Here is a 23,808-nt window from a genome sequence, read left to right as displayed (position 1 = left end):
ATTTGTATTCATAGTGTTGCTATTATGACATATCTTTACTTTTTAATGGACAATTAAATATATTAACAGATTATCTTTCATATGAATCTCTTTTACTTGGATTCTGCTTTGTCTGTCATCAGTTATTCAACTATTCAACTAATTTATCAAAATAAAATATTAAACAGAGTAGTTAATTTAGTGTTACATAAATTGTAAATATTATTAATAATTATATCAAAAACTAATCTGTCAGGCTTAATCTGTTGAGGTTCTTCTAGTGTAAAAAAATAAAATAAAATACAAAAAGGACACTGTCAGCAGTCAGAAAAGAGGTTAATCAGTGGTGTCTACATTAAAAACATATTTAAAACATATTTAGATTCATAAATCTAGAATGAAAATATTCGTGTTTTGTGAGTTTTGTTACATCATCTTTAAATATCATTAATATATGCCTACATTAATATATAGCAATAATATATAACATTTTCGTGTTAACTGTAGTGTTAACTCAAAATAAGATTATCTTGCTGGTCCAGGGACAATAAAAATTATTTAAAATTTTTTTTGAAAATAAGACAATGTTGTGTAGTCTATAATACTACACACAGCCAATTTTACTCATTGAAAGATTTATTAGTCATGAAATAATTTATAAATACTTTATAATTGTATTGGAGCCTTACACACATGCTATACAGTTCATCTGAGCCGTGCATTAGTTTGAGTGATGACAGATATTATGGGAGGGGCTTGATGGAGCGCAGGAGATGCAGGTAACATGATCTTAAGAAACTGCAATGTTGTCACGTAACAAATCTGTTTCAAAGATAAAATTAAATGAATTGCTAATTACAACACTGAAGTAAAAATGTAAAGCCTACACAAATGCTAGAAATCATGAATATAAATAATTGGGAATCATATTATCATATCAAATTATAAATAAATTGAAAACAATGCACATTTAATTTATCTATTATAACATGTATGTAGTTTTATACACTTGGCTGTTTCCTTATAAAAGTAAAGAAATTTGTAAACTTTTCCGTCAGGTGTCTTTTTTAATTATATGATGTCATTACGTTGTTGCCGCCAGCCAATCGCTGCGTTGCTGATCGTGGTTTCGAGTATCGATACATCTACCCTTTCCAGGGAACAACTTAATGCAGATATTTTAATTAAATCCGTGAATTCGTTTAAAGAACCAAATTAGCCAGAGATCAGTTATCAGGAGTAGAAGATCTGGCATCTTTCAAATCATCTCAGATGTATTAAGCTAGGTAGGAAGAACGGACCCCTGCCATGTGAAATCCCGCTCTCTCATTGGACAAACCAGCTGTCAATCAAAACATTGTGATAATGGAGCGCGCGCTCTGCTCAGTGCTCACTCAGGTAGAAGATACAAACAAACCAGGAAGTGTCAACTACGCGAATGCATTTTGTGTAATTTATACGTTTTAACATGTCAAATGAAGTCCGATATTGCGACAGGTGTTCGTACCTCTTTCTCAAGTTCTCGTTAATCGTATATGCAACACTTTTCTGGGTGAGTTTGATTGTTTTCATTAAGTTATACGTTATTATAAATCGGTGTGGCAAGTCTATGAGGCTAAGTCAAGCAAATGTGCAGTTTAAAGAGTCATAAAGAACAGAGAGAAAGCAAACAATATTACAAGTCTGCTAGCAGTAACGTTTGAGTTTATTATATAACGTTATTTTAATTGTTATTATGTCACGCATTACCTGTGCAGTGCTCTTGACTCCACCCTCCTCGAGTAATTCTGCTGCACTGTGCGATTATGGGTTTCTTACTCATTAAATTATCGATATCCTTAGTAGAGTAAGTTGAAATGTTTTTATGACGTTGCAAATGTTTTTCTATTGATTTATTAATAAATATCTGACGTCGCTGTAGAAAATATTAAGCGAAAATGGCAACTTTCTTGGTAGATGTATGTGTTAATTTGTACAAAAATCAACAAATAAATGGTATTTACATTTAAACGAAGCAAATAGAAACTGAAACAGACTCATTTTAATGGTTAGTTGTTGTTTTACTTCTGTTATTGATTGCATGATAATCAGATGACCAAAATGCTGAGTGGTCATACTGTGCATACTTAAAAAATAAATAAAAACCTCTGACCATTATCTACTAGAATGGAGTAAAAGGCCATTAGAAACATCATTCATATTTCATTTGCACATAGGCTAATCATTATTACTTAGCTCAAGATTGTTTTATATGTGTTAAGAAAAGGGGAAAGGGAAGTGGTCTGTGGCCAAGTATGGTGACCCATACAGAATTTGTGCTCTAACCCATCCAAGTGTACACACAGTAGTGAACATACACCCGGAGCAGTGGGCAGCCATGCTGCAGCACCCGGGGAGCAGTTGGGGGTTTGGTGCCTTGCTCAAGGGTCTCACCTGTCGTGGTACTGAGGGTGGAGAGAGTGTTGGTTATTGACTCCCCCACCTACAATCCCTACCGGACCTGAGACTCGAACCCAGGTTACAAGTCTAACTCTCTATCCATTAGGCCACGACTGCCCCCATGAATATACCACATGAGAACTTTTCTCATTTTCATGAACAGTATCTTTCTTTTGTCTTTAGTATTAAGTTTGTTTGCTATTTGTAAGACCTGTATTTATAAGGTCAAGTTTGTTTTGAACCTACATTAAATTCATGATGCGAGTATAGTTTGATTGACCCTCAAATGTAATATGTAGGATAAATCATTTGGGTATGCTTTACGATAATATAATATCATACTGTCACTGAAGCAGTGTCCTTTCGAATGTTACTAATATGTACACTTTAGGTGCTAATATTGACTTTTAAACTACTAATATGTACCTTTAAGGCACTAATATGTTCTAATTAGCGGTAAATAAGGTACCTTTTAGGTTTTGTACCTTAGGTAAGAGAGTAAATATAGTATTGAAGAAAATATCATTATAGATACACAACTATCTCTCTCTCTCTCTCTCTCTCTCTCTCTCTCTCTCTCTCTCTCTAACATTGTACTGTACTTTACTGAACTTTAAGTCATTAGTAAATATTCCAGTGCTTTTAATTCAAAACATTATCAAGCATGTATTTCCATATTGTAGTTCTCAAGTTAGCTAATACTCTTATTTACTATAGTCTACTATAGTACTATTTACTATAGTAAACTAGAGAGTCATTTGGGGTTATGTAAACCCTGATATTTTCAGTTTTAAATTCCTTTGACAGTTCAAACGCAGATCTGATTGAACAGAAATCCAGATTATAATTACTATGCAATGTTTTTTTATTGTTCATTTTAATGTCCTGTCCCCATTTGTTTCTGTTCTCCACATTTGAAGTTCTTTATTCACTAGACTAGACAATAGAGTTTCCTATTGTTTGAATTATTTTGCATCATCTTTGCATAAACTCTTATAATAATCTTTTGTATACATTTCACAACTGTACCATTAATGTATTCTTTATACTGTTTTATATGCAAATAATGCTTTTCATAGAAGTGTTCTTCAAGTTTGAGGCACTGTCATGGCATAGGGACTGTGACATTCTGTAGTTATCTTTATTCTCATCTGTTATTGACATTTGAAAAAGATTATTGTGAGTAAAAGGCTGGTGTCAAAGCTACTCTTTGTGACAGCAGAGAGGTTTGAAATACTACGGGCAGCACCATTGTGCTTCTCTCCCTGTTTTATGTCAAGAGCAGGTCTGCACATGTTGAACCCATCACACTGACAGCGTAACAATGGGCCCCATAGGACCCCATTTCAGACCATTATGCCACCAGCCGAGGCTCTTGGTGGCCCATTGGCACGAGTATTACAGTGCTGGCTGACCCAGCACATACTTTGTGCTGCTCTCATCATGGGTTTCACAAGAGACCTGGAGCACATGCCTCATGCAGGGCTGCAAGGGTGATTTTAGTGTGGATGGCTATTCTGCTCAGTGCTCATGAAGGCAAGGGAGTACATCTGCTCACCATTTCTGTTGATTAATGTGCACTCATGCTGATTGGTAAAAGGCATTCTGAAGTGCACTTTCAATTTACAAGTGCATACAAATTGCTTGACTTGTGCAAACTTCATAGATTGGCTTAATGGCAGTTCTGGATGTTTAGAAATAGTTTTGAATTGTGTATATATTTGCAGATGCATGTGCTAGAGGTTTTGTAGATTACTATCCAGATGCTCTTTGTTTTCATATAGTGTTTAAGCAATGTGTTATCAAATTAATGCAGCCTTGGTGTGCATAAAATACTTCAAAAACATTTAAAAAAAAATGTAGTTTAGTAAAATTGCTTTATAATAAAAAAAATACATGTAACACATTTTATTTTAAACACTACTACATGTTGTTTAATGATATGAATATCCACCTTCTTTTTTTAGCCCATTAGTCAACAAACCCTCTGTAACCTAATGATGATGGTAGACACGGAGGTGGACCTTTTAATTTTACCAGACTATATAGACCTTCATTAAATCCAGATCACCCACAGATCATTTCATGTTTCAAGTTCATTTTAATTTGGACAAGACTAAAAGTGGTCAGAGTGGGTGAGTTGTTTACTCTGTAATTAGTCCATTCATTTCCACCAGTTTGACCTGTTTACACCCCCTCACATTCACCATACACTTTAGTTGCTTCCTTCTGAAACTTGATCCGTTGATGTCATTGCTGAACAGTACAGTATTATTTTAGAAATATTAGTGATTTGCACACTATTTGAGTTTATAATATTTACTGTGGTACCTATGCACTGCCAATTAATTTCTCATCTGAATGCTGTCGATAAGACATTTCATCGGTACATACCGATGATGCCCCCATTCGTTTGAGGAAAAAGATTACAACTTATCCGTACAGACTGCATGCTGGTGTGATATTGAATGAGAAAGGAATGCATTAGCACAACAAATGTGTTGTAAAGCCCATATGTACACACACACACAATGAGTTAACAGACGTGCCGTGGAGTGGTTTTACTGCAATTACCAAGGCAGCATTATGATGGTTATTATTTGATTATGCCATTAAGCCATGTCACTGGAGCTCAGTGTTTGTTTCTCAGGGCTTCAGAAGTGCATTTGCTATGTCAGTTTTGCACAACTTAATCTGAATATGCATCTCCCAGATCTACTTTCTACTACTTTTTTATTGTGACACAGAAATGGTTTGGGGTTCACACCACATGCTTTAATTCTACAATTAGTCAGCCACAGCTCCGATCAGTAGAGTATGATAATCATGTAGAATATTTCCAAATGGAAATCACACTTGGCACATTGGGGAGCCATTAAGATCTAAGGTTGGAATACATTAACCCAGGAGGTCACAGTTCCACATAGCTTTACTTTGCTCTTGTTTGAATCATAATGCCTTTAAATATGAAAAACATACTGAAGATTATACACCTAGATTCAGTAATGTCAGTTTTTGTGGCTTTTTGAGGCCTTGAATGTGAATGTAATCTTTTGTTGTTTTTAACCCATGTGCCTTTTAAAGGTACTAATATAGCTAGTGATATTCTTCCCATCTGTAATGTAATTTTGCATGAAACCCAAATGATCTGATTTGTGTGATTTGTTTCAGCTCATAGGGGGCTTTATTTTGGCCATTGGCATATATGCGGAGGTGGAGAGGCAACAGTACAAAACTCTGGAGGGAGTATTCCTGGCTCCTGCCATTATCCTCATTGTGCTCGGTGTGATCATGTTCATCGTCTCCTTCATCGGCGTTCTGGCATCTCTCAGAGACAACTTGTGCCTTCTCAAAGTGGTAAGTTTAATTTTTTTCCGTCAGACTTTTGCATAGTAGTGTCCTCTTCAGCACATCACTTATTTAAACCATACTGATTTTCTGTACACAACACTTCATATTCTAATCTTTATAATGATTCTTTTTGAAGGAAGCAAACAAAAAAATATCATTAGCACTAAAAGACAGTTCACCTAAAAATTAAAATCCTGTCATTATTTATTCACCCTTTCATGTTGTTCCAAACCTGTATAACCTTTGTTTTACAGGGGAGTGCAAAATGTTTTGTTTTTGTCCGCATATTGAAAGTCAATGCTTATTGTTATGTTCACCATTGACTGTCATTATACGGACAAAACCGCTTTTCAAAATACTTCTTTTGCGTTCCACAAAAAGTTCAGCGGGTCAATAGTAGAAAGCGGAAAACATTCTTACTTAAATCACTTAAAAAACTTACTTAAAAAAATAGTGGCAAAACAAACCACACTATACTAGTTTATGACTTATGAGTTGTTAGGGATGAGTCATTTATCAGTTTGAATAAAGGAATCATTTGAATAACACTTTCTGACTACACATTCTCAATGTGTCAGACATCAGATTGCCTGATGTAGAATTAACATGAGCTTTGCAGATGTTGGATACCAGTCAAACCCATTATGAAAATTACCACTCTTATTTGCCTAAAGATCACATGGTGACGGCAGGGCTATCAACATATTAAATTCTTAAAGTGCAATTATTATCAACAGGAAGCACTCTTAGTACCGTTTGTCATTTGCAGCCCTGTTTCAGAGCAAGAGTGGAAGTTTGTCTCATGAAGAAAAGTTCCTCTTATTTTCCAGTTTCTCTGTTAATACAGCTGCCTAATACGTACACACACGCATAGACGGACTCACTGCCCATGTAGGGCAGAAACTAAGGCTTGCAACTGTTGTTTCATTTGTATCTGATTTGTGCGTGTGTCTCTTTTTCATTTGAGATCCTCTGTTTACTGTTGCTTTGCAGTTTCTGTACATGCTGGCTCTCTGTCTCATTTTGGAGCTTGTCAGTGGGATTCTTGCTTTGGTCTTTAGGAGACAGGTACAGCCATTTTTATCTTCTTTCTAGTTTCATTTATGATATTCTTGACAAATCCCTTCCTTTATATAAGATGTACAACCCGAATTCCGGAAATGTTGGGACGTTTTTTTAAATTTGAATTAAATGAGAACTAAAAGAATTTCAAATCAAATGAGCCAATATTTTATTCACAATAGAACATAGATAACATAAATGTTTAAACTGAGAAATTTTACAATTTTATGCACAAAATTAGCTAATTTCAAATTTGATGCCTGCTACAGGTCTCAAAATAGTTGGGACAGGGGCATGTTTACCATGGTGTAGCATCTCTTCTTTTCAAAACAGTTTGAAGACGTCTGGGCATCGAGGTTATGAGTTTCTGGAGTTTAGGTGTTGGAATTTGGTCCCGTTCTTGCCAGATATAGGTTTCCAGCTGCTGAAGAGTTCGTGGTCGTCTTTGACATATTGATGCGCCAAATGTTCTCTATAGGTGAAAGATCTGGGCTGCAGGCAGGACAATTGAGCACCCGGACTCTTCTACTATGAAGCCATGCTGTTGTAATAGCTGCAGTATGTGGTTTTGCATTGTCCTGCTGAAATACACAAGGCCTTTCCTGAAATAGATGTCGTCTGGAGGAGAGCATATGTTGCTCTAAAACCTTTATATACCTTTCAGCATTCATAGTGCCTTCCAAAACATGCAAGCTGCCCATACTGTATGCACTTATGCACCCCCATACCATCAGAGATGCTGGCTTTTGAACTGAACGCTGATAACGCGCTGGAAGGTCTCCCTCCTCTTTAGCCTGGAGAACACGGTGTTTGTGATTTCCAACAAGAATGTCAAATTTGGACTCGTCTGACCATAGAACACTTTTCCACTTTGAAACAGTCCATTTTAAATGAGCCTTGGCCCACAGGACACGACGTCTGCTTCTGGACCATGTTCACACATGGCTTCCTTTTTGCATGATAGAGCTTTAGTTGGTATCTGCAGATGGCACGGTGGATTGTGTTTACCGACAGTGGGTTCTGGAAGTATTCCTGGGCCCATTTAGTAATGTCAATGACCGAATCATGCCGATGAGTGATGCAGTGTCGTCTGAGGGCCCGAAGACCACTGGCATCCAACAAAGGTCTGATGATGTTATGCACTGTAGATAATGAGATTTGCAAAGCTTTTGCAGTTTGACGTTGAGGAACGTTGTTTTTAAAGTATTCTATAATCTTTTTACGCACTCTTTTACAGATTGGAGAGCCTCTCCCCATCTTTACTTCTGAGAGACTCTGCCTCTCCAAGACATTCCTTTTATAGCTAATCATGTTACAGACCTGATGTCAATTAACTTAATTAGTTGCTAGATGTTCTCCCAGCTGAAACTTCAAAAATGTCTTGCTTTTCAGCCCTTTGTTGCCCCCGTGCCAACTTTTTTAAAACCTGTAGCAGGCATCAAATTTGAAATGCGCTCATTTAGTGGAGAAAAAGTGTAAAATTTCTCCATTTAAACGTGTTTTGTGCTCCTTTCTATTGTGAATTAAATATTGGCTCATGTGATTTGAAAGTATTTTAGTTTTCATTTTATTCTAATTTAAAAAATATCCCCACATTTCCGGAATTCGGGTTGTAAATTTCCAAGTGGCAGACTGCGACATGGCTCACATAAAGAAATGTATACAGACAGAATTCAGTATTGCAGTATTTTATAGTCATTAGCCATGCAATGTGACATTAATTGTTGGCAGGCTCTTTGTTATTCATTTCATTGGGCTAATGGGATCCATGCTTATTTGAAAAAGATAATTATGAGTACTGTTACATGGTTGCTGGGTCATGACTGTTTTGTGATTAGTTGAGGTTGTATTTCAGTGTCTGCTGGATGTGGAAATTTGTTTGGCTTCTTGACACTTCAGCAATCACATAACAAAATAATTTTGATGCCAGAGCATCATCATTGTGAACATAATTTCAGTCATATTTTTTAAAGAAACTAATTGTACCAGTCCTCAGATATTACAGTTTTGAGTTTATTTCTAACTGCAACAACAAAGGCTCAACATCCCATGCTAAAAGAAATCAGACTTGTTACATTTTGTTGCAAAAACAACATCTTCCTGTTATAACACCGACCTTCTTTGCCAATCAGACAGAGGACCTTCTCAACAAAAACATCCGTAAAGGCATGGTCAATTACTATGATGACCTTGATTTCAAAAACATCATGGACTTTGTTCAGAAAACGGTAAGCGATTTATCATGAACACATGAAAGGTAAATATTTAATATGCTGACTTTTTAAGATTGCATTGAAGGCATCTTTAAATTTGAAACATTATGAAACTATGAAGGTCCAGATCTCTTTGCATGTACCCACTCTGCACTGCCATTAGCAAACCCATTCTGTTTAAAATTGGTACTTCAAACTATTTTTTTTTGAAAATAAAAAGCTGGTAGGGTCCTGTTAATTAAAAAAACAAATGTTTAAAATGTTTTCATTCCAATTTTGTTTCTAAGGTTTTCTTTTTTTCATCCTTAAAATGCATGTCTAATCATTTGAATTTAATAATGTAATCATTTATATAAAAAAAATTACAATAGTGCCATATGAAATCTTAAATTGTTTAATTTTCCTAGATTTACAGTTTTTATTTAATACAAATGTATGATTTAATCAATCTTTTAATCTAAAGATTGTAAATTAAAATAGAACAGTTCCTTTTTACAAAAATAACAACTTACAAAACTACAAAAATAGTATAATAGTAAAAACATTTTTGTTATCAATTCTGCCATAATTTTTCAGGCTAGACCGAACTATTTGAAGTTTATAGTGAAGACCTTTTAAAGAATTTATTTGCAGATCTCAGAGCAGCTCTGGAGATGAAGTTCATGTGGATGTACTCGTATAGTCACACTGAAAAAACCATGAGCATCAATTGTACAGCTCTAATTTTGACTTATTATTTTCCGAATTCCATGATATTCTGCTCTATAAATTCTGTTTTAATGACTGGATAATACAATTCAGTCTTTGTTTTCCACATCACGAAAATCATAAGGCCCTTATAATCATGTTACTCAGTTCAGATGCACTTTTATGACCATTAATTAGGTAACAACAACTCCTTGAGTGCATTCATAAGTAACACATTGAAACCAACCATTAAAAATGTATTTGTGTTTATTTATAGGACTTGTCCATTTAAACAGCACTACTTGTAATTTAAAACGATAGGGACCCAGCAGACACATCTAAAACATTTCAGTAGAAACATTCTAAGTGAGCCCAGTGGCTCTGAGGTGCATTCAGGTGCATGAGAATGACTCTTTGCCAGTCCACCAGCTGCACAACCTCACCCTGCACATCTGTATGCACCTGTTTAATGTGAGTAATTACAGTGAGCTGTTTAGCAGTGCTCAATTATGTACAGAAATATTACAGCAATTTCATTTTTTCTAACAAGCTCCTTTTTGACTTGACTTAAAAGAAACTAAGTAGAGTGGCGCCTCTAAGAACAGTCAATTTCAAGTAATCATTCCTCACTCTGTGATGGTCGAAAGGAAAAGGTTTAGCACATACTGTTTGGTTCATTGTTAAGAAAAAGGGATTATTTTTCTTTGAAAACCACAGTCAGTGCCTGTCACAGCAGTCTTTCATTGTGGTTTGAATGGTTTTTTTTGTTTACTTTTTTTTTTTTTTTTTTTTTTCTGTCAAGCAGTATCCCAAAAAGCCCAACATGACACAGTAGGTATTTGTTTCTTATTTACAGGATAATTATTTTGAATAAGATTCCAATAGCGGGAAGATGTGTTCAATCTGAAGCACAATAAAAACATCACAGGGAGCAAGTCTACATCGGAATATCAATTCACAAGATTTAGAAGGAGAAAGAAACCTGACAGTCATTTTGTTCCCCATCAGTACATCACAATTTTTGGCTAAAATAAGTAGCGAAAAGTAATTCTGTTTTTCTGTTCAGATTAAGTCATCTCTGATGTTTCTACAGTGTTCAAAAATCGTTCCAAATGAGCCAGTTTTGTTAAGTGAAGTGGATTTTTACAGATATCCCATTCATAGTAGTGTAACACTGCGCAAGACCCTGTGAATCGAAACATAATTAGTGTTTTCTGTTTTCTGTCTGTCTGCTGTGTCCAGTGGCTTCATTCCCAGTGGTCCTGGTCATTCCTCGTTTATTTGTTTTGTGACTGACATCCCATGCTGCATTAGTTTCTATTAGCCTTCCACAGTAGGATGTCATCAAACAATTATGCTCTTTGTTTTCCTTAAGCTGATTGTCATATAATTCTTGTACATCAGTATGAGATGCGTTTCTTATGAGAGAATCAAGCTATTGCTTACGAATTGTTATTCACTGAGATTTAAATGAGCTGTGGGGCTGGAATATGAATTGTGCCATTCACTGAGGGAAGACAGGAGTCTAATATTTATTCATGCTTGTCCTCTGAAAGTTTTAGCTCAATAAATGAATACAGAGCAGCTCAGATCATTAATTTCACCTCATGTTTCATGCCCTGTCAACCTTGGTGCAATTTAGCTGACGACACACTAGAAAATTCAACTCCTATCCAACCATTTGTACATTACCCAAATGTTGCTTTTAAAAATGCAATGTACAAATATTCTTCTAGTAGTCTTGTATATCACTGTCTTCAGCGATGCCAGAACTTTTCCAAATAATATTGGCCTTTGTTTGAAGCTTTGCTGATATTTCAATCCACAAGTGATTCTTACTGCTTTGATTTCTTTTTTTTCTTTTTCCCCAGTTCAAATGTTGTGGGGGAACCGACTTCGAGGACTGGAAGGTGAACATGTATCATAACTGCTCTGCTCCTGGTCCTCTGGCGTGTGCGGTGCCTTACACCTGTTGTCAGAGCAAGGTTTGTCTATGAATCATTTTTCATGTGGACCTACAGTTTACAGTGTCAACCTATACACACATGCGCACACACACCCCACTCATTGTTATGTTTGCTGTTTAACACAACTCTTGCAACAAGTCCCTAGTGAAAAATCTAAATACTAAATGTTTTTGAAATACATTTATTTTGTGCTAAATATACTACAAATACATTTACATGTTTATGTACTTAATAAATAACCCCTGTAATTAAACTGGTATACTTAGTCTGCTAATTTTAACAACTAATTTTGTACTTCATGCATTTTAATTGTGCAGAAGTAGTGCTGAAGTCCAACTAAATATATACGAAAGTATATTTGATGGTGCTAAACTGGAACATTTACAAGTATACTTCAGGTACACTTTAAATATCTTGCATTTAAAGACTGATATTATTCAAAGATCATACAATCCTCATCAGTAATGACATTAAAACACAGTTTAGGCTTAATATTAAGAAATGTACATTGTGCAGAAGTAGTACACTAAATAAGTTTAGTTACAATGTTTATATCAGTAAATCTCGAGCAAAATGGCAGTAAATATTTTAATAGTTTTGGACTATACTTAGTATAAAATTAATGTATTTGAAATGTATTACATTTTTACTAGGGGAGTCACATTTATATGACCCCAGTTTGTCATAAAGAACATGCACAATACCATTTTTATTGGAGCCAATAAGGATTTTTGTTTGTTTTTTGTTTTTAAAGAAATTAATGCTTTAATTCAAAAGTAAAAACACATTAAATTGATCAACAATGGCACTAAAGATTTCTTACATTGTTACAAATGATTTTAAATAAATGTTGCCGTTTCGAACTTTGTTCATCAAAGAACCCTTAAAAATGTATCTCAGTTTCCACAAAAATATTAAACGGCACAAATGTTTTCATCATGAGCAAATTCAAATCAGCATATTAGAATGGTTTCTGAAGGGTCATGTGACACTGAAAACTGGAGTAATGGCAGCTGAAAATGTAGCTTTGCCATCACAGGAATAAATTACACTTTAAAATGTTAAAAACAACAGCAGAAAACAGCTGTTTTAAATTGTAATAATATTTTACAATATTACAGACACATCTTTCAAAAAATTTTTAAATCTAATGTGTACATTACACTGTAAAAAAAAAAAGAAAAGTTGAGCCAACTTAAAATTAAGACAACCAGCTTCAGCAGATTTTTGAGTTCTCTCAACTTATTTTTGTAGGAGATTCTCAACTTTTTGTTGTATAAACCTAAAACAAGTTGAGAACTCAAAAATCTGCTGAAGCTGGTTGCCTGGATTTTAAGTTGGCTCAACTTTTTTTTTTTTTTTTTTTTAAAGTGTAGTCAAATTAATGTTTCTGAAGCTGCAGTCATGAATTAATTTGGTGTCCTCTTAACGCAGAAGGTTAGCTCATATTATTGCAGAGTCCTCTTATCTCCAAGATCTTTTTGCAAATGTTTCATAAACAAATAATGCTGTATGTCTGTAAACTTTGGCAAAGTCATTGCTATCGGCTGTCGAATAACATACATGCATAAACCTTCCTGTTAAAGAAATCTAATCCTAGCATTTATAAGTGTAGTTTAAGTGGTAGCGCTTAAATTGAATGGAAGCAAATACTTAAATTCTAAATTTAGATCAGCCCTGTTTCACTTGACTGGAAACAAAAGCATTTATTTATTTTGTGAGTCTTTCATGAGGTTACTGTTTGCTCACTTGAAAGGAGATCTAAATGGAGAAATGTGGGCAGATGGAAAGCATAAAAAAAATGGTCATTTTGTGTTTCTCGGCATTCCCCATTTTGTTTTGTCACATTTAAGCTCTACTTATATCTGCTTTCAGTTTCACAAATAACTGGCACATTCCAAATTTGTGTTTTTTCTGCTCAGGTTTTCCCGTTTTTATAAAACCCAGATGCTTTGCTTTACTTTTGTTCATTTATGGAAATCGTTGAGCTCATAATGATCCTGCGTTATCTGGATCATTCCTGTGTTGTGTACATTTGAAATCTATAACTGCTGAAAGTGAATATTCTCGTGCTGTTTTAAGAAGTATGTCTATAAATGGGTACTAGACTTTCGAAAATATGCTCTGATGAAGCATTGATTGATAGCTTGACGATTTACACAATGGCAATAGCATGAACAAGCTGTCTAGCAGGATGGGAATAAAGAGCTAGAGCTAGCCATTGCCCAGTGAGGGATTGAGAGTTCGTTTACATGAGTTTCGATTTAGGCTGGAATGTTTGTGCTGCTTTTATCATGCCAAAAACGATGTCACTTCCTGGTGGAAGGGACCTGGCTTTTGTTCATTAAAGTCATAGTTCACCTAAAAATGTTGATAATTCTGTCATAATTTACTCATCCCCATGTCATTTTAAACCTGTGTGACCTGTTCTGGAACACTAAAGGAGAGTGTTTGATGAATGCTTTCATTGTATAGAAAAAAATCTGAATAGATATTTTTTTGTTCCCCAAATCTGAAATGTGTCTTATAAAGTCCATTAAATGACACATGATGGGGACGTGAAAATGTGCTGCTTGACAGGAATTGACCCATCTGCATGTCTGGAAGATATTGTTAAACCATGTGCCGATAAAGACGGAAGCTATTTTTGTTAGTTTCTTGCACATTTATTTTCTTGTCATTCTCAACATAAGCCAGAGCATTTGTAACAAGACCCAGCTTGAAATTACATTTACCTGAATATTAAAAGAGCCCATTTTTTGGAGTTGCATAGGACTGTTAAAAAATAGTTCCTCTAAAAGTGCGATACTAAAGCAGGTCTCACAGTCAAAAAGGACATCCATTTTTCATTAGTTTTGGAAAAAGCACAGAGCTTGTTTGCCGACGTCCAGCTGTGTGCAGATTACCTATGGACAAGCATTACCTCATCACTACTTCAGTCTAAAACAAAGCAATGCTGCTGTCTATATATGAAGATTACATCAGAAAATTTAGTCTGAAATCAAATATCAGAATGTAATCTGAGGGCATTACCTTTAATACCAATGAAATGATCTTTAATCCCACTCCATTAAGAGATCAGTTTGTTCATTGTTGTTTCTTTGCTTCTAAATCAGATTGCAAGATATAAAATCTTATATCACTACCAGCTAATTGTATGAAGAAATAAATTATAGAATATTTTGGCAGATGCATTTTCCAAAAACAAAAATCCCAGTGCAAATGCAAATATATTGACATTTGATTCTCATCTTTGATTTGATTCTGCGAACCGTCAAACTAAATAAAAGAAAGCAATAAGAAAAGAAAGCAATCTATTTTGTTACATTTTTTTTCTAAGTGATAAAGTATATTATCCTAAGGTGCCTACAAGGTTTTGATATCAGTCATTTTGACTGAATTTCCTCAAGGTGCCTTAGTTGCAACAATGTCTGCTTATCGTCTAAGATACAGAGTTGTTGCAAAATGAAACCAGATGTTGATAACTTATCTACTTTTTGTTTGTAGACCACATATTAAATAAAGTTCACATTGTTTAATGTCCTTGAGCTAAATATGTTGAGCTTAAAAGGATTTTTTAAAATTCTTAAATCCACACATCAGTTTGTCTTTTTGTAGTCTCCTGATAAGTGTTTTCCAAATGTAAATTGTTCCTGTCATCGGTAAACATATTACATTGAAAACTATATATGGAACCTTTTCCATGTCAATGAGGTCATGCCACACCGATTTGGAGAGATTTTCAAGTTAAAATAATTTGAATGAAATCTGATAGATTTCTGTCCTTCCAGTGAAAGTTCTTACAACCAAAACTTTAACGCTTCAGAAAGTTCATAAAGCGATCAGGAAAGAAACCCATATGAATCAACTAGTTCAGTCCTATGAAGAGACACTCACTTTTTTATGATGAATAGATTTAATTTAAGGTTGTATTTACTTAGAAACATTTATCAACGCACATACATTGAGCGCATTGACTGAAAGTTGCTTGAACTTTCAATGATGGGATAGAAATCTCCAATTTCATTAAATAATTTCATTTGGGTTTCAAAGATAAACTAAAGTCGTATGAATTTGGAACAACATTAGGATGAGTAAATGATAACAGAATGTTAATTTTTGAGTGAACTAACCATTTAAAAGTAATCAAAATGTGTACAGTTACTCACAAAATGACTTCAGCTTCATTTATAAAGCTTAGTAGTCTTATCACTGCATTAGTTTAAGACTAAAACCTCTGTAACTTGGACTGATCAAAACTTGTGTAATGGAAACCTGTTATGTAGAGAGTATAGGCTAGTCGTTAATCAGCACTAAGTGTAATTTCATACCTATGATACAGTCAGCGGGTTGGGAATGTTAAATGCCTTCCCCACAAGAGGTTTTGCTGTTTGCCAAATCAGTACTATTACATAATCTCACAGCTGATGTGAGAAATCCAAGATAAAACTGTTAGCTACTGTATGCATCTAGGTGTTTTTATGAAAATAATAAGACTGCATTTGCTTGTGTATTCCAGCATTCTGAAGTTGTTAATACTTTGTGTGGATATAAGGCCCTGGATAAAGAGGTATGTGCCCTGATCACACCTCCTTGAATCAAGAAAGTTAATGTAGCTTATAAGTGCATTCTGATAAATGCATTCATTTGGAGGGGTCAAAGGTCTGATCATCTGAGAAGAGCTATGAGAACCTCCTTTGAATTTTAACATGCTGTGAAGATATGCAGCACCACAGATGAATGATGATCTGCCTTATAACTGCATCCAACTATCTCTCAATACATTTTCAATCAATCACTTTATAACACTAGTTGTTAATGTGACATAAAGTGATGGCAGTTTTTTTGACTCTGCAATGTAATAATTCTATTGCCTGAACTTTGCCCACAGAGGCTAGAAAATATAGATGTGATCTACACCCGTGGTTGCACTAATGCTGTCTTCATTTGGTTCATGGACAACTATAAAATCATGGCTGTACTTCTTTTGGGCATCTTAGTTCCTCAGGTAAGATGGTCTGCACAAGACGTTTTAATAATACAAATGATATACTTTTAATTAAAAGTGAAAAGAGCATGTATGTTTTATGTAAAGTCTGTGAGCTTGCCAAGAACAAAAAAGACATTTTTCTTTGGCTGTAAGAACTTTTCAAAGTTGTGACCGAGGTTACTGTAGTTTTAAATGGTTTTCACAAGGGTGGTGGGGTTGTGGGGAAATTTATAATTTTTGTTTTTTTGTCTCATTCCTGACATGCATTTTGCATTGAACGTCACAAAATCTGTAGTACCCCAGCACTCAGTTTTTCTTACTCATTCTTAGAAAATAATGTGAACAAAATTCTATTTAATTTTCACTTTAGTAGTACGTTAGATTAGATTTTTTTGTGTAAATGTGCTATATTTAATACATTTAACTATTACTAAATACTACTACTACTAATTATTATTATCATTATTAATACGTTCAAATTAAAAGCATAACTATTAATTAATCTCAAAAAGTGTTTTGGAAATCCTATTATTCCTTTTTTTGTATATTTACTTTGACAGAACTTTCCAAAACAAAAATGCCAATAATTTGATTTATGAGGATATTTCATCTAGTCTTTATTCAGGTTTCATCATTATCTGTGCCCACTCAGTGTATTCAGTGTAATTAAGAACCCTGAAATTAAAGTATCTCTCATTAAGTGTTACCCACATTGATTAAGAGGTGGGTGGTGAGAGAGGCATGGTTTGAATGAATTTAATTATTTCTCAAAAGAGTACCATGAGTAAACAGGTTTTCAACAAATTAGCAGTCTAGAAATCACTTTCAAAAGCAGCCTCTAATGTGCAGCTGTTTCTGTGTGCCCCCCCACTTTAACCAGTGCTAAAGTGAAAAACACCACAGCACAGTCACAGATGTAGATTATCTTAATCACATACATTTTGAATCTATTTTGTAGTAATTTAAATAATGCTGCAACTTTGATAACCCACCAACACAGAAAGCTCATGCACACCAAATGTAATTTAAGTCTTTCTTATAAGGCTCCAGTACATTAGAGGTGCTGGAAACAGGGCTAAGTTTCTATTAGGTCAGACAGTCCCTGTCCGCAGGAAATGATGCCAGAAGATTCAGCCTGTTTTGTGCACAGCTGTATATCAGCTGTATCTGTGATAAGCACCGGCATTGTTGAGAGAGACTTTAATATAGCATTTCCAGCAATGACTTTAACATTCACATCATATTGGATTGCAATGTGTCCATCTGATCGTTTTTCAGTCTGATGTTTGTGTGCATGTGTGCAAATGTTTATTTGAGTAAGGAGCAGCGGGACTTTTTTTGTTTTTTTTTTACAAGAAAATTCTTGAAACCGAGAAGCTTTCATAATTATTTTCGGAGTTTTTCCATAAATGGCGATTCACAGTTGGGGAAAGTCATTAGTCAGTCTGTCCACACTGTGAAACATCCCAGTTTTTTTATTAGAAGATTTATATTACTACACAAATTGTATATGCAGTATGAAGTGTGCAGATTAAAGAGAAAGTTCACTCAAAAATGAAAATTAAGTTGCCATTTACTCACCCTTGTGATGTTCTAATGCTTATTTTTTTGACCACAAAAGTAGAAATGTAAAGAAATGTCCCACACGCACTCATGGCAGTAAATAGCAACCAGCGTCAAGCTTTTTAAAAAGATGCAAAAAGTATGACAGAATTATGTCGACTCACCTATAGGAAAAGTATGCAAGTTGCAAGAAATCAAGACAAATAAAAACGTGACATGAAATGTCTAGCAATCCATAAAAAAAGCATCCATGTACTTTTCTTCACTGAGTTGAATATCTCCAGACTGGAACCCGATCGTCATGAATGACAATTGACAGATAGGAAAGCAATAATTTGTTGTGATGAACACAACAGATATATTTACCTAAGTCAAGAGAGTAGATAGATTCACTGCTATTATATGGACGGCAACCCTGGGCAAACCTTTTATAAACCTCAGCAAACTGGTCTAGATTGGTCATAAGCATTGAAGTACATGGTATCATTATATCGAAAATAAAAGAACCGCTTGAGCCTCAAAGAAGAAGGACTGTTGAAAGACATGCATCTGAAAAGGGATTGAAAGCCATTGTATGCAAAATGAATGGAGAATGTTTCAGACCACTGGCAATATGACCAGACTGTTTCAGGAAGTCCCAAAGAACCTCGGGGTGCCTTCAATAGATTTGCAGGCAGCTCTGGCAACAGTTAATGAGAGTGTGCATCAGGCAACCATTAAAAAACAGGCTGCACAAATTGTGCAAAATGGTCATCTGTTGAGGGTTTTGGAAGGGCAAAGTCACAGTCCAGATCTCAATCCAGTTGTTATGCAGAGGGGTTATGCACATAACAACTGGATTGAGATCTGGACTGTGACTTTGCCCTTCCAAAACCCTCAACAGATGACCATGCCTGATGCACACACTCATTAACTGTTGCCAGAGCTGCCTGCATATCTATCTCTATCTCATCTAATTTTTTTCCACAGAAGACAATTTTGTTGTCCAAAAGTAATTTTTATTTTATTTTTTTTAGTTTTTTGGTGTGATCTTTACCTGGCTTTATATCACCCGTGTGGAAGATGCCATTGAGGAGTATGGACACTATATGGATGGACTGCTGGACGGCGGAACCCGGGACACCAAGTACCAAAGCAAGTGGGCCAAATGCTGCAAATGCATACCTTTAATTGACTGAGTGCAAACTCCTGAAAAGTCTTAAATTGGAAGGAAAAAAGTATTTATACAGGTAATATCATGTGCTGTGGATGAAATGGACTGTTTGTAGTTCTGCAAAACTCAACCATACCGTTACTTTTGTAATATCAGCCACAGACACACCTGATGCAAGCGATTTTTGTACCGTCAATATCGTTTTCACAGTTAGTCCCAGGATTCATTATTTCATCTGTCAGCTGAAAATGGGTAGTATTTTGTGTGTCAGATTTACTGATGCTTGGACTGACCTTCTGTCTCAGGCTTAAATCAGATCTGGAGCAGTACACTACAGACACGTCATGTTGACAGAGTCAGAATGCCTTTAGATTTTACACAAGTTAGTTGTGTTAAACTGTTTTGAAAAGTGGCACCCTGTCAGTCTCAGGTAATACAATTCCTGTTTTCTTTTTTCCAGTGCAAACAGTGCTCTTCACATAAATTAACTTCCTTTGTCCATTGTGTCTAAGATTAGTAATAGTATAAATCCTGACTATAAAACATTTTCACATTTAAAAGCTGTGTAAATCCAATCCTTTAAAACATTTTTTTTATTTGATAATTGTTTTTAATTCAGATTGAGTCTTTACCTGAAATGGGTTGTTCCTCTTAATTTTAATAATATACTGCTTATTATGAGCTGATTATTTTGTAATCTGTGAATCTGTCATTTTTAATGTCCATCATTTACATGCTGTGCTTCTTGATTTTTATTTAGTCTAGATTCTTTTTCAAACTCAACATATTTCTGTCAGAGCTGCATGTGTATGCCTTATATATATCTTTAAAGTGTTTTTGCATTCATATGTCATTCTTCAGTGATAGATAATTTCAAACAAACAGGTTGAAGTGAATAAAATTAAGCCTTAACTTTTTTCCATCTTTGGATTTCTCTGCTGTCTTTGTGATTTCAATGATTATATCTTGACCTGACTGTTAAAGCTTGAGCATTGCCCTGAACACAGTGAGTGTCCTGCTGAATGAATGAATAAATGATGTTTACAGAGCTGTGTTCTGCTGCTTCAGTGGATCTTATCTGTTTTCGTCATGCTGGTTGTTGTGTTTGCAGGGGGACTGAGGCACACTCTCAATATTGCACTTTAGATATGGTCTGGTATCGTCAATATGTGGCAGTCTGAGTTTTACCCACTTATTTGTTCCATTTACTTTATCTCTTTTAAAACAGTAAACAAATATAGTCACTGTTTTTCTAAAAACAAGTTCCACAGATTCTGGTAAAGTACGTTTGACATTCTCAATAATGCTTGTGCTTGGGCATCCTTTCTGTTTCATAACTTTTATAAATATGAAAAGTAGGATCAGTTTGGTCTTTACAACATTGTCTGTACCCATAAATATGATCACGAAATATGATAATGTATAAAGAAATATCATGTATTATATGATAAGAGGCTTTTAGGAAAGGTAGTGGAAAAGTCTTGACCACAGCCTGGGACTCAAAGGTTCATATTTCTTTTATAGTAAGGCTGAAAGAGAATTTCATTTAAAAAACAAAAAAGACTTTAATGAAGTCCAGTGTCATCCAGCAGGTAAGTGACCTCCATACAGAAAAGTTTGTCTTGTGTAATTTATAGTGCAATATTTGTATGCTGAATTGCAAAATATGAATGACCTTTATTATAGTTTTTAATTGTATTATATATTTATTATATCCCCCCCCCCCCCCCCCCTCTCTCACACATAATTGGAAGATGATGTCAGACTCAGAAACATGGCCAGGTCATTTATGTGCCGGTGAAATCTTCCAAAAGAACATTTCACCAAGTGCTCCTTTTTTTTAATAAGAACCTCATTTCATTTATGACAGTCTCAACACATCTGTAGAGGAAACCTAAAATCAACGACTCTATGCAGTTACTGGGACTTATTTGATTTTTGTCTTTGTTTTTCACATGGTGTGCTATGCTTTTAGAGAGTTGTTTATGCTTATAAAAAAATTAAATCATGACCTCTTCTTACCTCTTGGTGTCTGTCAGCTCTATATGGGATGTCAACCCATCATCCAACTTTTCATCATCCTTATTAGATTAGAGACAGCTTCTGATTGGCAAGGAGCTCATCTTAGTGCTCCCCTGCTGTTTACTAGTAATTAAGCTTCCTCTCCATGCTAGACGAAATATGAAACAACCCCCTGAGTTTAACGGCACTACCTCTACAAATCAAGCAGTCGTTTGTCCACCAGTCCTGTGAGGTGTGGTATGTATATATGATTTGCAGTCTTTAGTGGAGACTATAACAACGTGGGATCTTCTAAATGTGACCACAAACAACCACCTGTCATTTTCATTAGGTCTGAAAATTTTGCCCTTTTATGCTGCGCCCTAGGAAGTCCTATATCAAGCTATATACTTTTTGTTTTTGTTTCAGGAACACTTGAAGAAATAGGCCCACCTGTTCAAATGTAACAGTGTGGCAACATTTGCTGATAAACCAACTCCAGACGTTAGAGGAATAGTGCAAGATTGGTCAGCTAACCCTGAAGTTGTTTGTGAATATTAGCTATTGTTTAGATTTTAAGGAAAGGGAAATGCTATTGTTAGCTATTGTTTAGATTTTAAGTAAAGGGAAATGCTGTGCTCTAGGAAGTCCAATATCAAGCTATATACTTGTTTTTGTTTCAGGAACACTTGAAGAAATAGGCCCACCTGTTCAAATGTAACAGTGTGGCAACATTTGCTGATAAACCAACTCCAGACGTTAGAGGAATAGTGCAAGGCTGGTCGGCTAACCCTGAAGTTGTTTGTGAATATGAGCTATTGTTTAGATTTTAAGGAAAGGGAAAGGGAAGTGGTGTGTGGCCAAGTATGGTGACCCATACTCTGAATAATATTACTTAATAACATCCAGTGAGTTCATTACTGGACAAAAAGACAAAGGTACAAGCAATGGCTTTATAAGAGTTACAATGAAGTATTGCGCATGACATAAATTAAAAACAATGGAGAAATATAAAATAATTATTTTTTTTATAATGATATTATTTAAAGATGTTGATTTTATATATGTAGAAGCAATATATTTTGTTTATTGCAAAATATGCTTAACATGCACACATATTATGCATAATAAATCAGTTGATATGCGGACGCTATGGAGTTCTTATGCCACAGTTTAAACATTGCGTATCTCTGATTGGTGTAGGATCTTTCTCGACAGAATCATTGTATTCCTTCACTAGGAGTTCTGCTGTTAAACAACTATTTTTAAAACAAGTTGAAATAATGTGGGTTGATGGCTTTAACAAAAGCATAGGCCTATATCGAATAATAACCTTGATTCATGTCTCTTGCTTTACACTCACTTGCTCTTAACACAGATGCAAGTGATGCCATCTTGCCATCAGGTAGGCGATATTCCAGTGAAAATTACCTCAGAAGACATATTAATATTACTGTAATATAGTTGCAAAGTTTGTCAATATTTCATGTCCATATTTATTTATTTTTTTGGTGATAGGCGGAATAATCACATTATCACAAAATAATCTCCTTTAGGTTGATACAAGACTGCCGACTATCCAAGAGATGAGTGAATTGACCAAGACGAGCGATTGACAGAACCGAAGACGTGATAGTAGGCCTATACTCCTCTTGCATTCTTTTCTAACTGCTGATTCAATCATTACAACACAATGCTTCACGTGAGAACGTGTCTGCCAAGAACATAAACGTAAGTACAAGACCTAATTATACTTGCTATAGATGACACATAGTGATGGGAAATCACGCCTTATCATTCCTTGTGAGCCTCAAGGTCATAACAGAAAAAATGAACCATCGATCATAAGTCAGTGGACAGCTGCATCGTGCATTCTTATCTATGATCAACCACATATTTATCAACAGTGCAGTGGTTCAGAAAGATCCGAAGAAGCATTTCTGACCTCATTAAGTATAGGTTAAAGAATATGAAACTAGATTTTTACATTACTGAAGAAAACGGTCAAATGAAAAGCAGAAAAGAGATGTTTGTGCATGAATAACCTGCAATCACAATGCTAGAATGTTAGAGCGGTTGCCAGAGCTTTGCTATTCTGTTGCTAAGATGTTCTAAATGGTTGCTAGGGTGTTCACTGGTCCAAATCAAAGAAGATATTAAGAAGATAATTTAGAGGCTATTTTATCATCTGTTGGTTAAAGAAGAAAAGACTGGTTGCTATTTCCATTTCATCATCACTTTAATAATTGTTTGAAGGCATACGAAAGTATAGCTGTTCTTAATGAATAAGGCACAAAATTAGAGCACAAACAATGCTGGATAAGTTCCGTAACAAAGTGTACATTTTAGGGTCAGGGATTCTGAAAATGTAATAATAATATTGTAAATAGTCCAATAATATGT

At 35.1% G+C, this 23,808-nt stretch overlaps 1 protein-coding gene across 2 annotated transcripts; it reads left to right on the top strand.

The window, feature by feature from the left end:
* Positions 1-1,326: 1,326 nt before the first annotated feature.
* Positions 1,327-20,458, top strand: LOC306882210 (tetraspanin-15-like). 2 transcript variants are annotated; one of them, XM_079436694.1, is made up of 8 exons: positions 1,327-1,531; positions 5,590-5,775; positions 6,763-6,837; positions 8,964-9,059; positions 11,603-11,716; positions 16,218-16,268; positions 16,590-16,706; positions 19,268-20,458. In XM_079436694.1, exons 1-8 carry the CDS (start codon positions 1,448-1,450, stop codon positions 19,427-19,429), a joined length of 885 nt encoding a protein of 294 aa, XP_079292820.1. In that variant the 5' UTR covers positions 1,327-1,447; the 3' UTR covers positions 19,430-20,458. The 2 variants fall into 2 exon arrangements, with proteins under 2 accessions (XP_079292820.1, XP_079292821.1); XM_079436695.1 differs by lacking the exon at positions 16,218-16,268 and having other exon boundaries at positions 19,268-20,453.
* Positions 20,459-23,808: the final 3,350 nt, after the last annotated feature.

Source organism: Barbus barbus, assembly GCF_936440315.1.
Source record: "Barbus barbus genome assembly, chromosome: 16".
NCBI lineage: Eukaryota > Metazoa > Chordata > Actinopteri > Cypriniformes > Cyprinidae > Barbus > Barbus barbus.
Note: the sequence above shows the minus strand (reverse complement) of the source record. Positions and strands in the feature narration are given on the sequence as shown.

What these genes read in the sequence shown, in the direction of transcription:
- LOC306882210 (XM_079436694.1), top strand. Translation starts at nt 1,448, where the DNA reads ATGTCAAATGAAGTCCGATATTGCGACAGGTGTTCGTACCTCTTTCTC. An exon ending in CTTTGGTCTTTAGGAGACAG is followed by an intron (nt 6,838 to 8,963) that starts GTACAGCCATTT and finishes TTTGCCAATCAG; the next exon opens with ACAGAGGACCTTCTCAACAA. An exon ending in ATAAGGCCCTGGATAAAGAG is followed by an intron (nt 16,269 to 16,589) that starts GTATGTGCCCTG and finishes CTTTGCCCACAG; the next exon opens with AGGCTAGAAAATATAGATGT.